Genomic DNA, 14,331 nt, shown 5'->3' on the forward strand with positions numbered 1-14,331 from the left:
AATTGAAGTGTTCGGACCGTCTTCAGGGGAAGCCCCATGTAAAGCGCGTTACAGAAGTCTAGGCGGGAAGTCACCAGTGCTTGTGTCACTGTCGCCAGGCAGTCGTACTCCAGGTAGGGGCACAGCTGATTAATCAGCCGAAGCTGAAGGAAGGCATTCCTCGCCACCGCTGTCACCTGAGCTTCCAAAGAAAGCTCCGGGTCGAGGAGTACTCCTAAGCTGCGGACCTTATCCCTAAGAGGGAGTGCTGTAACATGTCAACTATTCCCATTATAAAAATGGAATCAGAAATAAAACCCTGTGTGAAAAATAAGTGCCATGCATTTACACTCTGCAATTGGTCCATTGTGTGTAATTGGAAAGCTTGGGCCTCTGTGCTAAAGTAAGTTTTACTTTGTTGACTAAATGTCCAACTGAAGAACAATATATAAATACTGGTGTGTAACATAGCATAGCATACCATAAATCGAGAAATGGAAAATTAAAATTGAAGCATTCACTTCTCAGTATAGTTCCTTTCTAGTTAGGAATTTAGCCGATGTGTAAGAGTGTTCTTATCTACAGCAAGAGCTATTTTTGTTTCTTTTAATGTCAGACTGAAATTAATAACTGCTTCTCCAGTGTATGCATCCTTCAATTAGATGGCATTGTTTGAGCTCAGTTCAGTGTTAGCACGAAGGGTGTGATACATGGTAGCTGGCGCTGTTTAGTCATCTTGAATTCTAGCTAGTAATGTCATGTCTGTACATAACAAATCCTGGGCAGAAACCAAGCAACATTTTGGCAGGGTTTGCAATAGAATGACCTTCATTGCATGTGTAATGAGTGTACAGCATGAACATTGTCTTAGGGACAAAAAAGTGACCTGATGGAAGATGTTGAAATGAGATCTGATTCATTTGTTCCTGAAATGGTCTGTGGAGCTGCTATCCCACAGTGAAATCTGGCTGAAGGAACCATATGGATCCATTAAAGCACAACAGCTCCTTTCCATAGCAGTCATATCGGCTTAGCTGGACATAATGAGATCTCATAAAATCTCTGAATGGCAACCTTTAATTCAGTAATGTTTGCTATTTGGAGATGATAACTATTTATAGTGTCACAATAAATGGTTTGATATATATGGACATGCCAGTTCAAGAAACATGATGTTTGCAGCTTCTCATACTAGGTTCTTCTAGATTCTTCTGTTTATGAAATTATTCTAATAGTAAAGTTTCCTAATATCTGTGTACAACCATATTTGGGAATTGGCTGAAGGGAAACACAGACCAGGGAAAGTCAAACATACAACAATTAGCAGCATCCTGCTAGACTAATAATCCGTCCAAGTTGCTTTGAATGCTTTTTAACTTGTGTAGCCCAAGGAAGTAGACAGGTGGTTTGGAAGACTGAAGTCTACCAGCTTGCACCTTTGAGTCTTTCCATTCTGGTTAAAGCAAACATAAGGGCTCTGCACTTTGGTAGCTCTTTCAGAGATAGTGTCATCCATTTTCCTATAAATTAAACAGTAATGCAGCCTCTTCCAAAGAATGCCACTTTTGGGACTCAAGTACAAGTATCACTAGAGTAAGTAGTATCTTCTTAATGCTAGCTAATTTTTCACAATACTCATTATTTTGATCCATTCCACTACCTGCTATATAAACAATGGATCTGTTGATTCTCCTGACTCTCTTAGCAGCTTTTGATACTATTGATCATGTTGTAGCTTTCTGGGTCATCTTGCTGATGTTGATCTGGGAGGATTGTATTATGGCTACTGCCTACTCTGGAAGCTTGTTTCCAGAAGGAGGAATGGTGAGTGGGGAAACATCTGGCTTATGGGACACCTTAGGTCTCTGTGCTCTTCCACATGAAAGTGTTGGGTGACATTATCCAGGCTGACATTTAATCAGTATGATGATTAATTTCAGGGAGACATTTTATCTTGGAGTGCTGTATAGACCAGGGGATTATACCCAAGGACCTTCCTGTCTCCTTCCACTTCTACTATCCCATGTTCTGTGACATTCAGCTGAACCCCTTTCTTTCATTGGCCAGTCTCAGGGAGATGGTGGAAAATCTAAGCCAGTGCTTGGAAGCCATTTTAGGGCTGCAAGTGAGTAAAGAAGTTGTAACTTAATTAAGAGAAGACAGAAGTGAAGTTGCCTGGTATTTCTGCTGATTTCGGTGCAGGTGTGCAACCTGTTTCATTGTGGTGGCACAGTATTAGTATTTTCCTGAATCTATCACTGTCGTGATGGAGAACATTGCTCACTGGGAGTATCTGTGACCCACTTAGACTGACTCTTTTGCTTACTGAACTCTACCTAGGAAAGCAGATCTGGCCTCAACCTTTTAAACACTTATTACATCCAAACTAGACTATTGTTATGCTCTCTGCATAGTACTGCTTTTAAAGATATTCAGTAATTCAGTTTGGTCAAAATGTGGCTGCTAAGCTACTGGGAGGAGCAAGATAATGGATACTTATTACTGACACCATTAGTTAACAATTTGTTTCTTCAATCAGTTTGTTACATTGGCCAGAGACTTTAAAGATCATTTGAAGCAATTACCTTTACGTATATAAATCTTCTGAAGCCTGACATTTGTCTTTAGAGGCACTGCCCTACAGCTTGCACTAGCTAAGGTTAAATGATAAGGCCCTTTTTGATGTTGGCACTGAATTGTCTCCTCGGACATTTTTGTCATTCAACCATTCTCCCCATTTTAGATGGATTTTCAGAATATTTGGCTCACCATGACTGATTTTTATTGTTTTATGCTGATCCCTTGGAATTGATGCTGATCTTTCTATTCTTTTTCTGATTTGGATTGTGTTAATCATTTTATCTAATTTGTGAAATGCTTTGGAAAAATGTTATTTTAAATAGTATGACATAAATATGTATAATAATATTTATTTATTTATAGCTTTTATAGACTGTCCATCTACCGGTGTCTCAGGATGGTTTACAACTAGCCAGTTTACATAGGAAATAACCCACTATTACTTTTCCATTAAGTTGTGATTGAAGAAAAAAATTAGAGCTGCCTACTTGATCAACAGAATAATTATATATTCAAATTCCTTTACAAATTGTCTTTCATTAGTTGTGTGTTTTTACAGTTTTAATGTTGTAGCTGAAACTGTTTTTCTCCAACAGACTCTACCCCCTTTAGGAGTTTCACTTCCTGAGGTGCGTAATGTAAAAGTGTTCATAGATACATAAAAATTGTTTGGGTGTTGTGACATTTTAGGGCTGGTCTGATACTTTTGTTTTGAATATTTGTACTCAATATGGTGCTCTGAAAAGCAGAAGATGGACTCTTCTAAAATGATTTAAACAACATCCTTTTAAAAAAGGGTTTATTCCCTGCAGTGATCCAAAACAACTAAGCACAAAGATGTCTTGACTTGCAGACATTTCAGACCTCCATCCAGCATTGATGATAGGGCTAAACAGAACCAGTAAGCTATATTTTGGCCGGTTTTGAAATAAATCAGTTATGCTCCACCAAAGCTCAAATGTGGCACTCAGAATGAATAATGGAATCTACTCTGAGAATGTGCCAAGAAGATGAGAGTAGGCAGTTCTTTTTGTAGATGTTTCCTCTGCATTCTAAACACTTTGTCGTGGACAAGCTGAAGGCAAGTGTGGACCGCTGAGTCATTCTGTGCAACCCTATCTCATGTACCCTGAGACCTTTGGTGTGATGGACGCTTAGATTGCTTGGTACTCCAGAGACCTCTTAGAGGACATGGGCAGAGCTGGAGCAACCAAAGAAGACCTTGCCTTGTGTGTACTGAGGCCTCTAGCATGCTGGACAGCTCTAGGAGATTGCGTATGCCAGCTGTGCTGTGCTGCCACTCCTCATGCATTTGTGTAATGGGCCTGGACCCAATGGAAGAATAAAAAAATCCTCACTTCAGAAAATCTTTCATGCATTCCTGGATTCTGGTTTGCATGAAAAAGGCAGTTAGTAAAGTTAGGCTCCTGTTCTTCAGATCCTCATCACTACCCTCTTGGAAACGTTTGCCTTAGTTTCTAAAACGTGATGAGCTGCCTCAAATGCCCCTGATTTTCTCTTTTTTAAAAAAGGGAATTGAAATTTGTTTTGGTAATGTAGATAATTGGAAAGACAGAAGAGGTGGAAATATTACACGACTCTGGAGCTGTTCAGGAAAGGTGTGCTGGTGTTCAGAACTTGGCAACAAGAGAACATTTGTAGATGGATTTCCAAGGCAGCAAAAGATGGTGCACACAAATCTGCCTTAACAAATGTGGAAATCCATGGGCTTATAGAATTATCTATCCATATGATACTTTTGTCTTAACTGTGCCAAAACATACAAGCAGTGGGAGTAATAATGTGGCTGAACAAACTCTGTTCCTTGAACATATTTAGCAGGAATAGTTCAATAGAGTTTTTGTGGTGCAGTCACAGTATTTCTGCATGGTGCAGAAGTATCTGAGCACCAAGAATACAATGTGGATTCAGAAATAGGAGGATCCTGAGCAAATAGGAATTCCACTGATGTATTCTCTTATAAAATGTGTGACAGTCTATTGAATAATAGGATGAAAACAGTACTGCAAGATCAGCTCACAAGGGGAACAACCAGGAATCCAATGCTCTGTTGGGAATAAGCAATACTTGTTTGGATCATTTTTATTAGTCTAAAAGTTGATGGAAGAACAAAACAACTCAAATGTTGTGAGCCATCAAAATGTGCATTAACTTCTCAGTGTTGTATTGAGTAACTTTCACTCAGCATTCCCTATGTCCATGAGACAAAATGATTACAGTTGCATCAATCATTTTGTACGCCCTAATAAAATAGTCATAACTAAAACATATATGCCACCCAGAAAATAAATATCTGCATTTTGCAGTGTCATTTATTTTCTATAAGTGTCAGCTTCACATCCATTTTGATGTAAGAATATCACACAATCACTTCAATGTTTTATTCAATTTTTTAAAAGAAAGTGCTAAATGTGTTTTGATTTGCTTATTTTAATGTCTTGAAAATACTACTGTTCAGTAGTACTGCTAAAGGCTTACTTTAGTAATTCTGAGGTACTGCTAAATGCTAGACACACACACAGATTGTGTCCATATCACCCTTCTAAATCTTTTAATCCCTTTTTGTTCTAGTAGGTGCTTTGCACTTTTGGACTTAATGCAAAGCAGAAATTATTTGCCAGTGTCAAGTATTTGAAATGGCAAGTAAATTAAAACAAAACTTTTATGTGGAGAAAACCTGATACACTGTTAAAATTATATCAACTATGTCAGGATTTAATCATCTGGCAATATACAGGTTATATGAAAGCAGAACAGTGATTTAGGGATGCAAATAGGATGACTTTATGTGTTTATTATTGAAAATTTGAAATTGAAAATATCACCCAGTGTAAGCTGAAAAAAATATAATAAAGTAATAACACACTGGTATAATACTCCAGGGAAATGTAGGAAGATACTGGGAGTGAAAATGGTGGTGATGATGGTGGTGGTGGTGATGAAGATGATGATGAACTTTTGGAAAGAAATTGTCATGTGTACTTGAGACACTTTGGATTCTTTTGAGACAATTAAGAAACCCACTATATGAAAAACAAAATAAATATTTTGGCTTATCAGTCAGAATTGCCTATGTTTGTGGAAAGACTTGAAATGATGCTTTTGAATTTATTGGGAGTTTAAGTAAAAACTTGCTCTTATTTTAAACACTTTGGTTTATTTATAATTTCTTCTGTAAATTGCAGCTCGGTGCTTCTTGTTGTATATTCTGAACACTGAAGTAAATGGTAGCCAGACCACTTTCACCCAGTCTGTCCAAATAATGGGATATGGTGCCTACGTAGCTATAAGTAAGCCTACTCAGAATAGGAAATCTACTATTTTGAAAGAAAACCTTGCAAGGGACAATATACCATTGTGAATTCCACCCACACAATGTGAAGAAAAACACTAGGAGAAATTCTCTTATGTACAATACTTTTCCTCTATCCATGGTAAAATAGTAGCTGTCTGGAATTTGTTCTAAGCGGGAGAAAAATTTGGGGAGCTTGCTTCTTATTTAGCATAGACTGTTAAATGCCATCATAATTCCCTACCTGGCAGCAACAGTTCTTTTTCTCTGCTTTGAAAGCCCTGTTTTTAAAAGCTGCAAATAGTTCACAACAATTATCAGTATTATTTCTAGTTGCCTGAATTTTCAGGGAGAAGATTTCCTATGCTTATATGTTCTGTGCTCTGAGAAATTGTAATACCTGCATATTAGCTGGTTCCCCTTTAAAAAAAAACAGCAACACAACACTATCTATATTTCCATCATAGTCAGAATACTATTTGGCCTTTCCTTGTTCAAAGCAGGATTGAAGCGAAGCAAGTCAGCATGAGGTTTCATGGGTAGTGTTGCAGTGCAATCCTAACTCCCTCTGAGCAGAAAGGGCTAGGATGCTGTGCAGATCTTCCTTGGTCTACAGAGAGGAGCTTGACTAGCAAGGGAGGGAAGTCTGTCCATCTCCAAGGTCCTATTTATGCCTGTGGAAATCCCTGGGGATGCAAAGCTACTACCAGCAAAAGGCTCTGAATGGGGGTGGGGGTTCCAGGGCAGAGTGGGTCCTTCCCCATAAGGCCCTGCAATGTACATGAGTTTCAAGCTGACAAAGGTGTTTTATCTCCTATGGGAGTGGCTACAGCTGGGATGGTTCAGCTTAGAAAAAAAGGGAGTAAGGGGAGACATAATACAGGTATTTAAAAATGCCGAGTGTGGAGGAAATGGAAAGGGAAAGATTTTTCTGCCTCCCATAACACTCAAAACCAGGATCACCCCATGAAGCTGATTGGTGAGAGGTTTAGGACAGATAAAAGGAAATAATTTCTTTACTAAGTATTTAGTTAAACTATGGGATGTGCTGCCAAGGGAAGTGGTGATGTCCACCAATTCAGAAGGCTTTAAAAAGAGATTGGATAGATTCATGGAGGAGGAGGAGATGGTAGCAGCAGCGATCAAGCAACTACTAGCCTTGTTGGCTGTGTGCTCCCTCCTTTACCAGATGTGGCATGCCTGCATACACCAGCTGCTGGGGAGCTTGGGCAGGTCTTGCAGAGGGGTTCTACAGGTAGCTGGTTTGCCTCTGTGTATGTGGAGTGCTGACCGAGATGGGCCTTTTGTCTGATTCAGCACATGGCTCTTCTTATGTTCTTACGTCTTGCATGACTGACATCTGAGCTGAACTAATATAATGCACTGCATGGGGGACAGCCTGTGAAGATGTTCTCAGTTTTTCCCTAGATAATATTTTACAGGGCTATTCTGCTCTGTAGCTGCAATTCTGCTGTAGAATTTTAGGAATGTTTCATTGCTGCTGTCTTTTATTTTATGCATTTTTGCTCTCATATAAATTTTTATATGAGAGAATTTTAATCTTGGAAGCTGCCTTACTAGGGGAGGGTTTTGCCCAGAAAGTAGGCCTTGAAAGTAGACATAAAAAGATAAATTTTGCCAAATTGTATTATAGTAGTATTGCTCGAATCTCTAAGATTAGTGTCAGGAAGCTGAGGATGGGGAGGGATGCTAAAAAATAATTAAAAAAAAGAATGTGGGGGTGGGGGCTTCTTTGGCAAAGAATAAGATCAAGGAAAGGATAGGTCCTCTGCTTAGGATAGCTGGTGAATTGTTAACAGATGACAGAGAGAATGTGAACCTACTCAGCTCCTATTTTGCTGCAGGATTTTTCCACAAGGAGAATTGTGTTCAAATTGGGAAGTAAAATAAATGATATATGGAAAGGTTTGCAGCTCTGAATAAGTAAGGACATGGTTAGAGGGCATGTAGCTGCTTCAAATGAGCTCAAGTTACAATTAAATTCCCAAGTGCTGAATGAGCTTGCAGATATTATTTCAGAGCCATTGTCTTTAAGCTCCTGGAGACCAGGTGAAATGCCAGAAGAGTAGACTGGCAAATCTTTTCCCCATTCTCTAGAAGGTGGAACACGGAAAATGCAGAACAGCAATGTTATTAAAATTCCCAAATACATGATTAAGCAGTCAGTGTGTGAACATCTGGAAAATAATTGCATTGATTACTAGGAGTCAACATGAATTTGTTAGGAATAAGTCATGCCAGACCAACCTTTTTTCATAGAGTTACTAGTTAGGGTTGGATATTACTATGATCAGGTGGTCAGTCAATGCTATCCAATAAATGTTAATTAATAGCTCACCATCCTGCTGGCTGGATGTCTTGATTGACATGGCACAGGGTTCTGTCCTAGACTCTGGGCTGTTCAACATTTGTATAAAAGACTTGGACTAGGTTATAAAGGGGTTGCTTGTCACATTTGTGGATGGCTTGACAGACTCAGATAGTCAAAGCATAGTTAGGATCGAGATCAAAAGGATCTAGATAAGCAAATATGGACGTAAAGTCTTGTATTCAGGTATGAAACATCAAAAGTATAGGGTGAGTGAAACCTGGCTTGGCTGCAATACATGTAAATAGAACCTAGTAGCCTGTTGGACCACAAGCTGAATATGAGCCAACTGTGCTATGTGGCAGCTAAGAAAGCCAGTGAAATCTTGAGTTACAGTAGCAGAAACACAGTGTTATAGGAAGTAAAATTCTTTTCTATTTGGGGTACTAGGACTCATTCAGAATATCCCATTTTAAGAAGAACATTTGCAGGTTAGTGGATCCAAAGAAAAGCATCTGGGATAGAACTCTGGAACTCAAGGTGTATGGTGACTGTTGTACAGAGCTAGGTATATCTAGTCTGGAAAAGAGAAGATTATGGAAAGACATGATAGCGATCTCCAAATATCTGAAAAGGTATTATGCAGAAGATGGAGAAAACCTGTTTTTTGTAGGCCCCAAGTGCAGGACTAAAACCAACTGTGGAAATTTCAGGAAAGAAAATTTCAGCTAAATATTTGGAAAATTATTCTGAGATCTGTGAGACCAGTTCAGCAGTGGAACATATTTCCTCAGAAGATGCTGGGTTCTTGTTTGCTGGAAATATTTAAGCTGCAGATATCTGTCAGACATACTGTGGTTGCACCATACTATGTGGTTATTGAACTGAACAGGGTTGGACTAGATGATCTATAGTCCAATATATTTGATAACATATTTCAGTTAAAAATTTAGACTTACCTTTGTGTAACACATCTCTTTCCTGTATGCATTGTTTGAGTTTATTCCTAAGATAACTGTTTCATTTATTTTTTTTCACTAGCTCACTGTTATTTCCAACACAAACAAACCAAATGTTAATGATCCAGATCTAGTGTCATCCTATCTCATGTTTAGTTGCTAAGGTAGAACTGCCTTTCCACACAACCTACATTTGCACTTTGAAAGCACCGACATGTACAACAAATAAACAAGTCTGCTACTAAATTCAGACCATCTCATCAGCTCTTTGCATTCTTTTAGTCTAATGGTATTACTGGAAATATCTAAAATCTTTTTAGAGATGCAGTTGTATATATGCTTACCTAGGAATGTCCCATTGAACTCATGGAAGCTTACTTCTGATTAGCTACATATAGAATTCTGCTGTACATAATTCAGAAAAATGAGGTTATATCAAACCCTTGAAAGCATCAAGATTCTGTTTGAGCCAGGTTGTGAAGACAATTGTGATCTTCCCGGTTTCATATTTAAGAGACAATGGAAAATCTCTTCTCCTTATTTAAGAAGCTTGATCATACAGTTAGGTGGTCTCATGTTGCGTTACCAACTTCACACCATTGCATTAGTACTTATTGTGCCAAAATAATTATCATCTATTTATTATCTAACTTCTATTATGTCTAGATACATACATAGATGTAAGTGAAGTTGGGCTTCATTTGATGATTTGATTTAATGATACCACTGAATCAGTGTTTGAATGCTTGGATGGGGTACTTCTGTTTCAGCTGCAGTGGGATTTTGAGACACTAATTAATTAGCTCCTATCTCCATTTTAGGAACGGCAATCAACTATGAATAAAGAAAAAGGTGGTTCTGAACAAACAAACAAACTAGGTGACCGGAACAAGATGCAGAGAGCCAATTCTGTCACGGTAGACGGACAAGGCCTTCAGGTGTGATTTACTTGTTTTTAAATTTTGGTACAGCTACTTTTGTATCATTTTCCCTAGTTGTGGAATGAATTCAAGCTTGTCCAAATGGAGGAATCACAGATATAATCATAATATCTGCAGCCAGATATTTCAGAGCTGTTACAGACCACAGTTTAGAAAAGGGATGCAGAACCTCAGTAATGGGGGCCAAACCTGGCCTTTCAATAGCCCTCAGATGGACACACCTGTCCTCCAATCCATCTCTGTTTCACCAACTGCTGATAATTTGGTGTTTCCCCAGCTTTTGCAAATTTTTCCATATTTTAAAAGGATGAAGTGTCTTTCCTAAGGCCATTAAGAACTTCAAGCTAAAGTATGCTAATAATTGTGGCTGATTGTTTTTGCCCAGCCCCTTCTCCAGCAGCTTCTCTGAAACCGAATCAGGCTCTTTGGGACTGATATAAAATTTCTGATTCCCTGTGCTTGAACTCTCTGTAACCTTGCTGAGTCCTTGGCCCAAAGAGTGGGTTTAACAGGTTCCAGTCTGCAGAAAAGCTGAGAGACTTCTCAAGTTGGAAACCTTGCCTACAGGTAGACAGAAATCAACATTTTGTGTGTGTGTGTGCCAGATAGTGGTAGATGTCTGTCTGCTTGTCTGTCCATTGTTAAGTGTGAACAGCACATCCTACCTTCAAAGGTTAACAGTGGGCAGAAGGAAAGACCAAAGTGTAGATGGGGAGAGATCAAGATGACCATTGATTGATAGATGACTCTTAAAGGTGTAAAAACATTTCAATTGTTAGTAAGAGTTCTGACCTCTTTTGGAAGAGCAAACTGCTTTGTACTGCTGTGTGGATGCTTCAGTAAAGAGCTCTTTTGGTAGACCTTGCTGGTGGCATTTTTCATCTCTTGCGGCTAGACAAATGAACCTGGTTTGAATGGGAATTAAAATGCCTGACAGGCTGAAAGAGGTTCAACATTCCCAGTTTAGAACTTTCTGAAAAATCTGTGTCACTGAAGAAAATGTTTGAATCACACACATGTGCGCACTGTAATTATTGATCAAGATGGTAACAGAATGGATGGTTGATTCCCACATTCTAAGTATTTGTGCCAGTATACCCATCTGTGATGTGATTTATGAAATTGCATTGTTTTCTGGTGTTGCCTAAAGGCATATAGCTAAATGACTAGACTTTTTCTGTCTAAGCATGCATAAGGTTGCAATCTTAGAAAATATGTGATGATGATGATACAGTGAATGCATCTCCCACAATACCAATGAAAATTGATCAAATGTCCCAGTTTGATGCTTTGGGAAACTTACTTACAATTAACAGTATTTATTGCAAAAAGAAAATGTATATAATATTCATCCATGAATATTTTTGTATAAATAAATATCAGAAATCATAATCATAGTCATTCAAGACTATGCAGGCAACTCAGTGGCAAAGGAGATTGCTAGTTACGTACAACTATTATTAATCATAGTTAAGCACATTCATCTTATTTCTTTCTAGCTTAACCAGCATAATGATCAAGATTATTATTTCTAATTAGAGGAAGTAATATATCATGTATAACCTTAAGATGAGCCTCATTAATTAACCTGAATCCGTAGGGAGCTTTAAGAGACAGTCCATCTTTGTCACAATGAAAACCAGTGGTTTATGCTTCATTCACAGGAACAAACAATCCCGGAATTAGACTGAAGAAGTAGAATTGATTAAATCTCCAGATATTAAAGATGTGGCAATCTTTGAGTTGGGGTCTAATGTTATCTATGCAGAAACATATGTGCTTCAGTTCATAGATCTCTCCCCATCCAACCTGATAATAGCCTGGAGAGCTGAACAGGGCTCTGAACTGCTGCGCTTGCTTCCCTTAATGGCAGAGAAGTGGAAGTTTCAGATGTCGTTGTGCTTAAACTATGACTACATCTTTATTAAAAGTGTACAAAGCATAGTTTCCAAATGTAAGCATATGTGCCGCAAATTCATCTGTCAGCCAAGGGCTACTAAGGAGTAACCTAAATCAATTTTAGCCAAGAATAGTGAATGGCTTAGATCCTGAGAATCACAGGAAGGGAGATTTTTTTTCTTTGTCCCTTCCACCCCTGCATGCCTAAGGTTTCTCTGTCTGATTTTAGGCAATTTTTCCTGTGGTCTCTAACCCCATGGCACATTGTTCAGCAGAAACTGTTTTGAGGCACAGGGGCTATAGGAAGTAGCAAAGATGCCTTCTGTAAGTTGCTTCCCCTCATGGTTGTTAGGATCAAGCTAGTGCCAGTAGGCTGCCAGCCAATGCATCATTTTTCAATCTCAATGAGATTATCAAATTAAGTGGGTACCACTTTTTGGAACTACTATTCTCTGCGATGGATGCATTGAAATTCCCTTTCTGCTTACAAAATATATGAGCATATGATCTCAAGTGTAAGCATCTGTTTATCAAAAATGTTGTGTGGACAGGTGTTTGCATGCAATATTCTCAGTTTCTTCTGTGCACTTTTTACAGGCAGATTGAATCAGCCCTGCATTAGTTTACAGACTAAGGTTGTACAAATGAGGACATTTGCTCCAATTTCATGTTTGATTTGTGCAAATTTTCCATTAATGCAGAGCAAACCTACAGAATTGTCCATGGGACAATCTGCAAGAAAATTGTCAGAGAATCATAATGACAGTCACTCATTCACCCTTCTCTTGTGTATCTTCTGACTTCTTCCAAAGTAAAGGCGTTCCTAGAAAAGTTATAAAAGAATGTGTCATTGGTTAAGCCTTTTTATATATCAAAAATAAGCACAGGCATGTCTTTCAATCTTCTGAAAATGGTTGGGTAAGCTCTGAACAGAAGTCTACTTTTTGAGAAAATGTAAAGCCATTCGCTTTACCCAGCCATGGCTGGTGGCTCCAATTTTGAGTTTCAGAATGAACTTTAAAGATGATATCCATTGTATGGAGCATGTTTTGATGATAAGGTTCAACACCACAAAAAAAAATAATTAAAAATTCAGGATTTTAGGATATACACTAAATCCAGGAGTGTACATAATACCTCATTGACATTGGAGCCACCAGTCTCCATTGGCTTTATTGTATTTCAGGCAGGGAACATGAGCTGTCATGAGATGAGGCATTGATAAAAAGAACCTGGTCCTAAAATGCAAGAGGGAAATATTGTTTAAAAATGCATTTTCTTAATGTCTTTGGTATTTATGGTGTTCTTGATTTGCTGCTGCTGAAAATTTTCTCATCAGCACCAGCATTGCAATCCATGTCTTAATTCTTTCCTGTGCATTTCCTTTATTGGCTGATATTGTAAACATGTATTACAAGTCTAGTAATTTCTGTTCAGTAACATGGAAATGCAATCACAGCACTTTATCACTGTGGAAACATCAAAAAGAAATATAAAATTAACTTACATTTATCAAATTATTTTAGAGCAGGTATGCAGACTTTTACAAAGGAAAAGTCAGTTTTCTTTGTCTATATATAAGGAAAAACAAAGATGAAATGGATGATTAATGCATTCCTGTGGTATTTCCTTAATTTAGATTACACCTCCTCAAGGTACTCATCCACTTCTAGTTTTCGTTAACCCTAAAAGTGGTGGAAAACAAGGAGAAAGGTATGTATTGCTATATCATTGACTGTTTTGTCAATTTTTGTCAATATGTTTTGAGCAGATCAACTCTTTCTATTGAATAGAAACTATAAATGCATGCATTATATTTGCAGCCAAAGGTTTTTCTAAGTAAATCGAGATAACTGGTTATTAGGAGTAAACGTTGCTGTAAATCCTAAACCTGGTTTCTTGGAAATGAGGAATAATAATAATAATAATAATAATTATTATTATTATTATTATTATTACATTTCTATGCCGCCCCTTGCCGAAACTTCGGGGCGGCTTACAACATGATAAAATACATTGAAATACAATAGTACATAATAAATTACCATTAAATATAAAAATACAAAAAATACATTGATTTACAAATATAAAATTAAAATTATTAGTATATAATAAAAATATAGGGGGAGAAAGAGAAGGAAGAAGAAGTTGCCCTGGCCAGATCATATGTTTTGAATAAGCCTAGCACGTTGGAAGAGTATTGAAAAAGAGTATCTACATGGAACCAACTAAGCATGTGTCACAAATCAAGGACCTGCACCATCAAGAAATGTTGCATTGTCAATATATTTTTCTTTTTTAGAAAGATCCACATGGTTGATGATATTGAAA

At 37.9% G+C, this 14,331-nt stretch overlaps 1 protein-coding gene across 6 annotated transcripts in view; it reads left to right on the top strand.

Annotated features, from left to right (window-relative positions):
• DGKB (diacylglycerol kinase beta) overlaps positions 1 to 14,331 on the top strand; it is a 235,168-nt gene that overhangs the window by 39,507 nt on the left and 181,330 nt on the right. For 4 of the 6 annotated variants that reach the window (XM_044428758.1, XM_044428760.1, XM_044428762.1 and 1 more), the window contains 3 exons: positions 3,156 to 3,188; positions 9,982 to 10,098; positions 13,640 to 13,713. In XM_044428758.1, coding sequence (XP_044284693.1) covers positions 3,156 to 3,188; positions 9,982 to 10,098; positions 13,640 to 13,713 — 224 coding nt within the window. The remainder of the gene's footprint in view (positions 1 to 3,155; positions 3,189 to 9,981; positions 10,099 to 13,639; positions 13,714 to 14,331) is intronic. The other 2 variants (XM_044428759.1, XM_044428761.1) reach the window with 1 other exon arrangement.

This window comes from Varanus komodoensis, unplaced genomic scaffold (assembly GCF_004798865.1).
Source record: "Varanus komodoensis strain SLA01 unplaced genomic scaffold, ASM479886v1 scaffold2, whole genome shotgun sequence".
NCBI classification, from domain to species: Eukaryota; Metazoa; Chordata; class Lepidosauria; order Squamata; family Varanidae; genus Varanus; species Varanus komodoensis.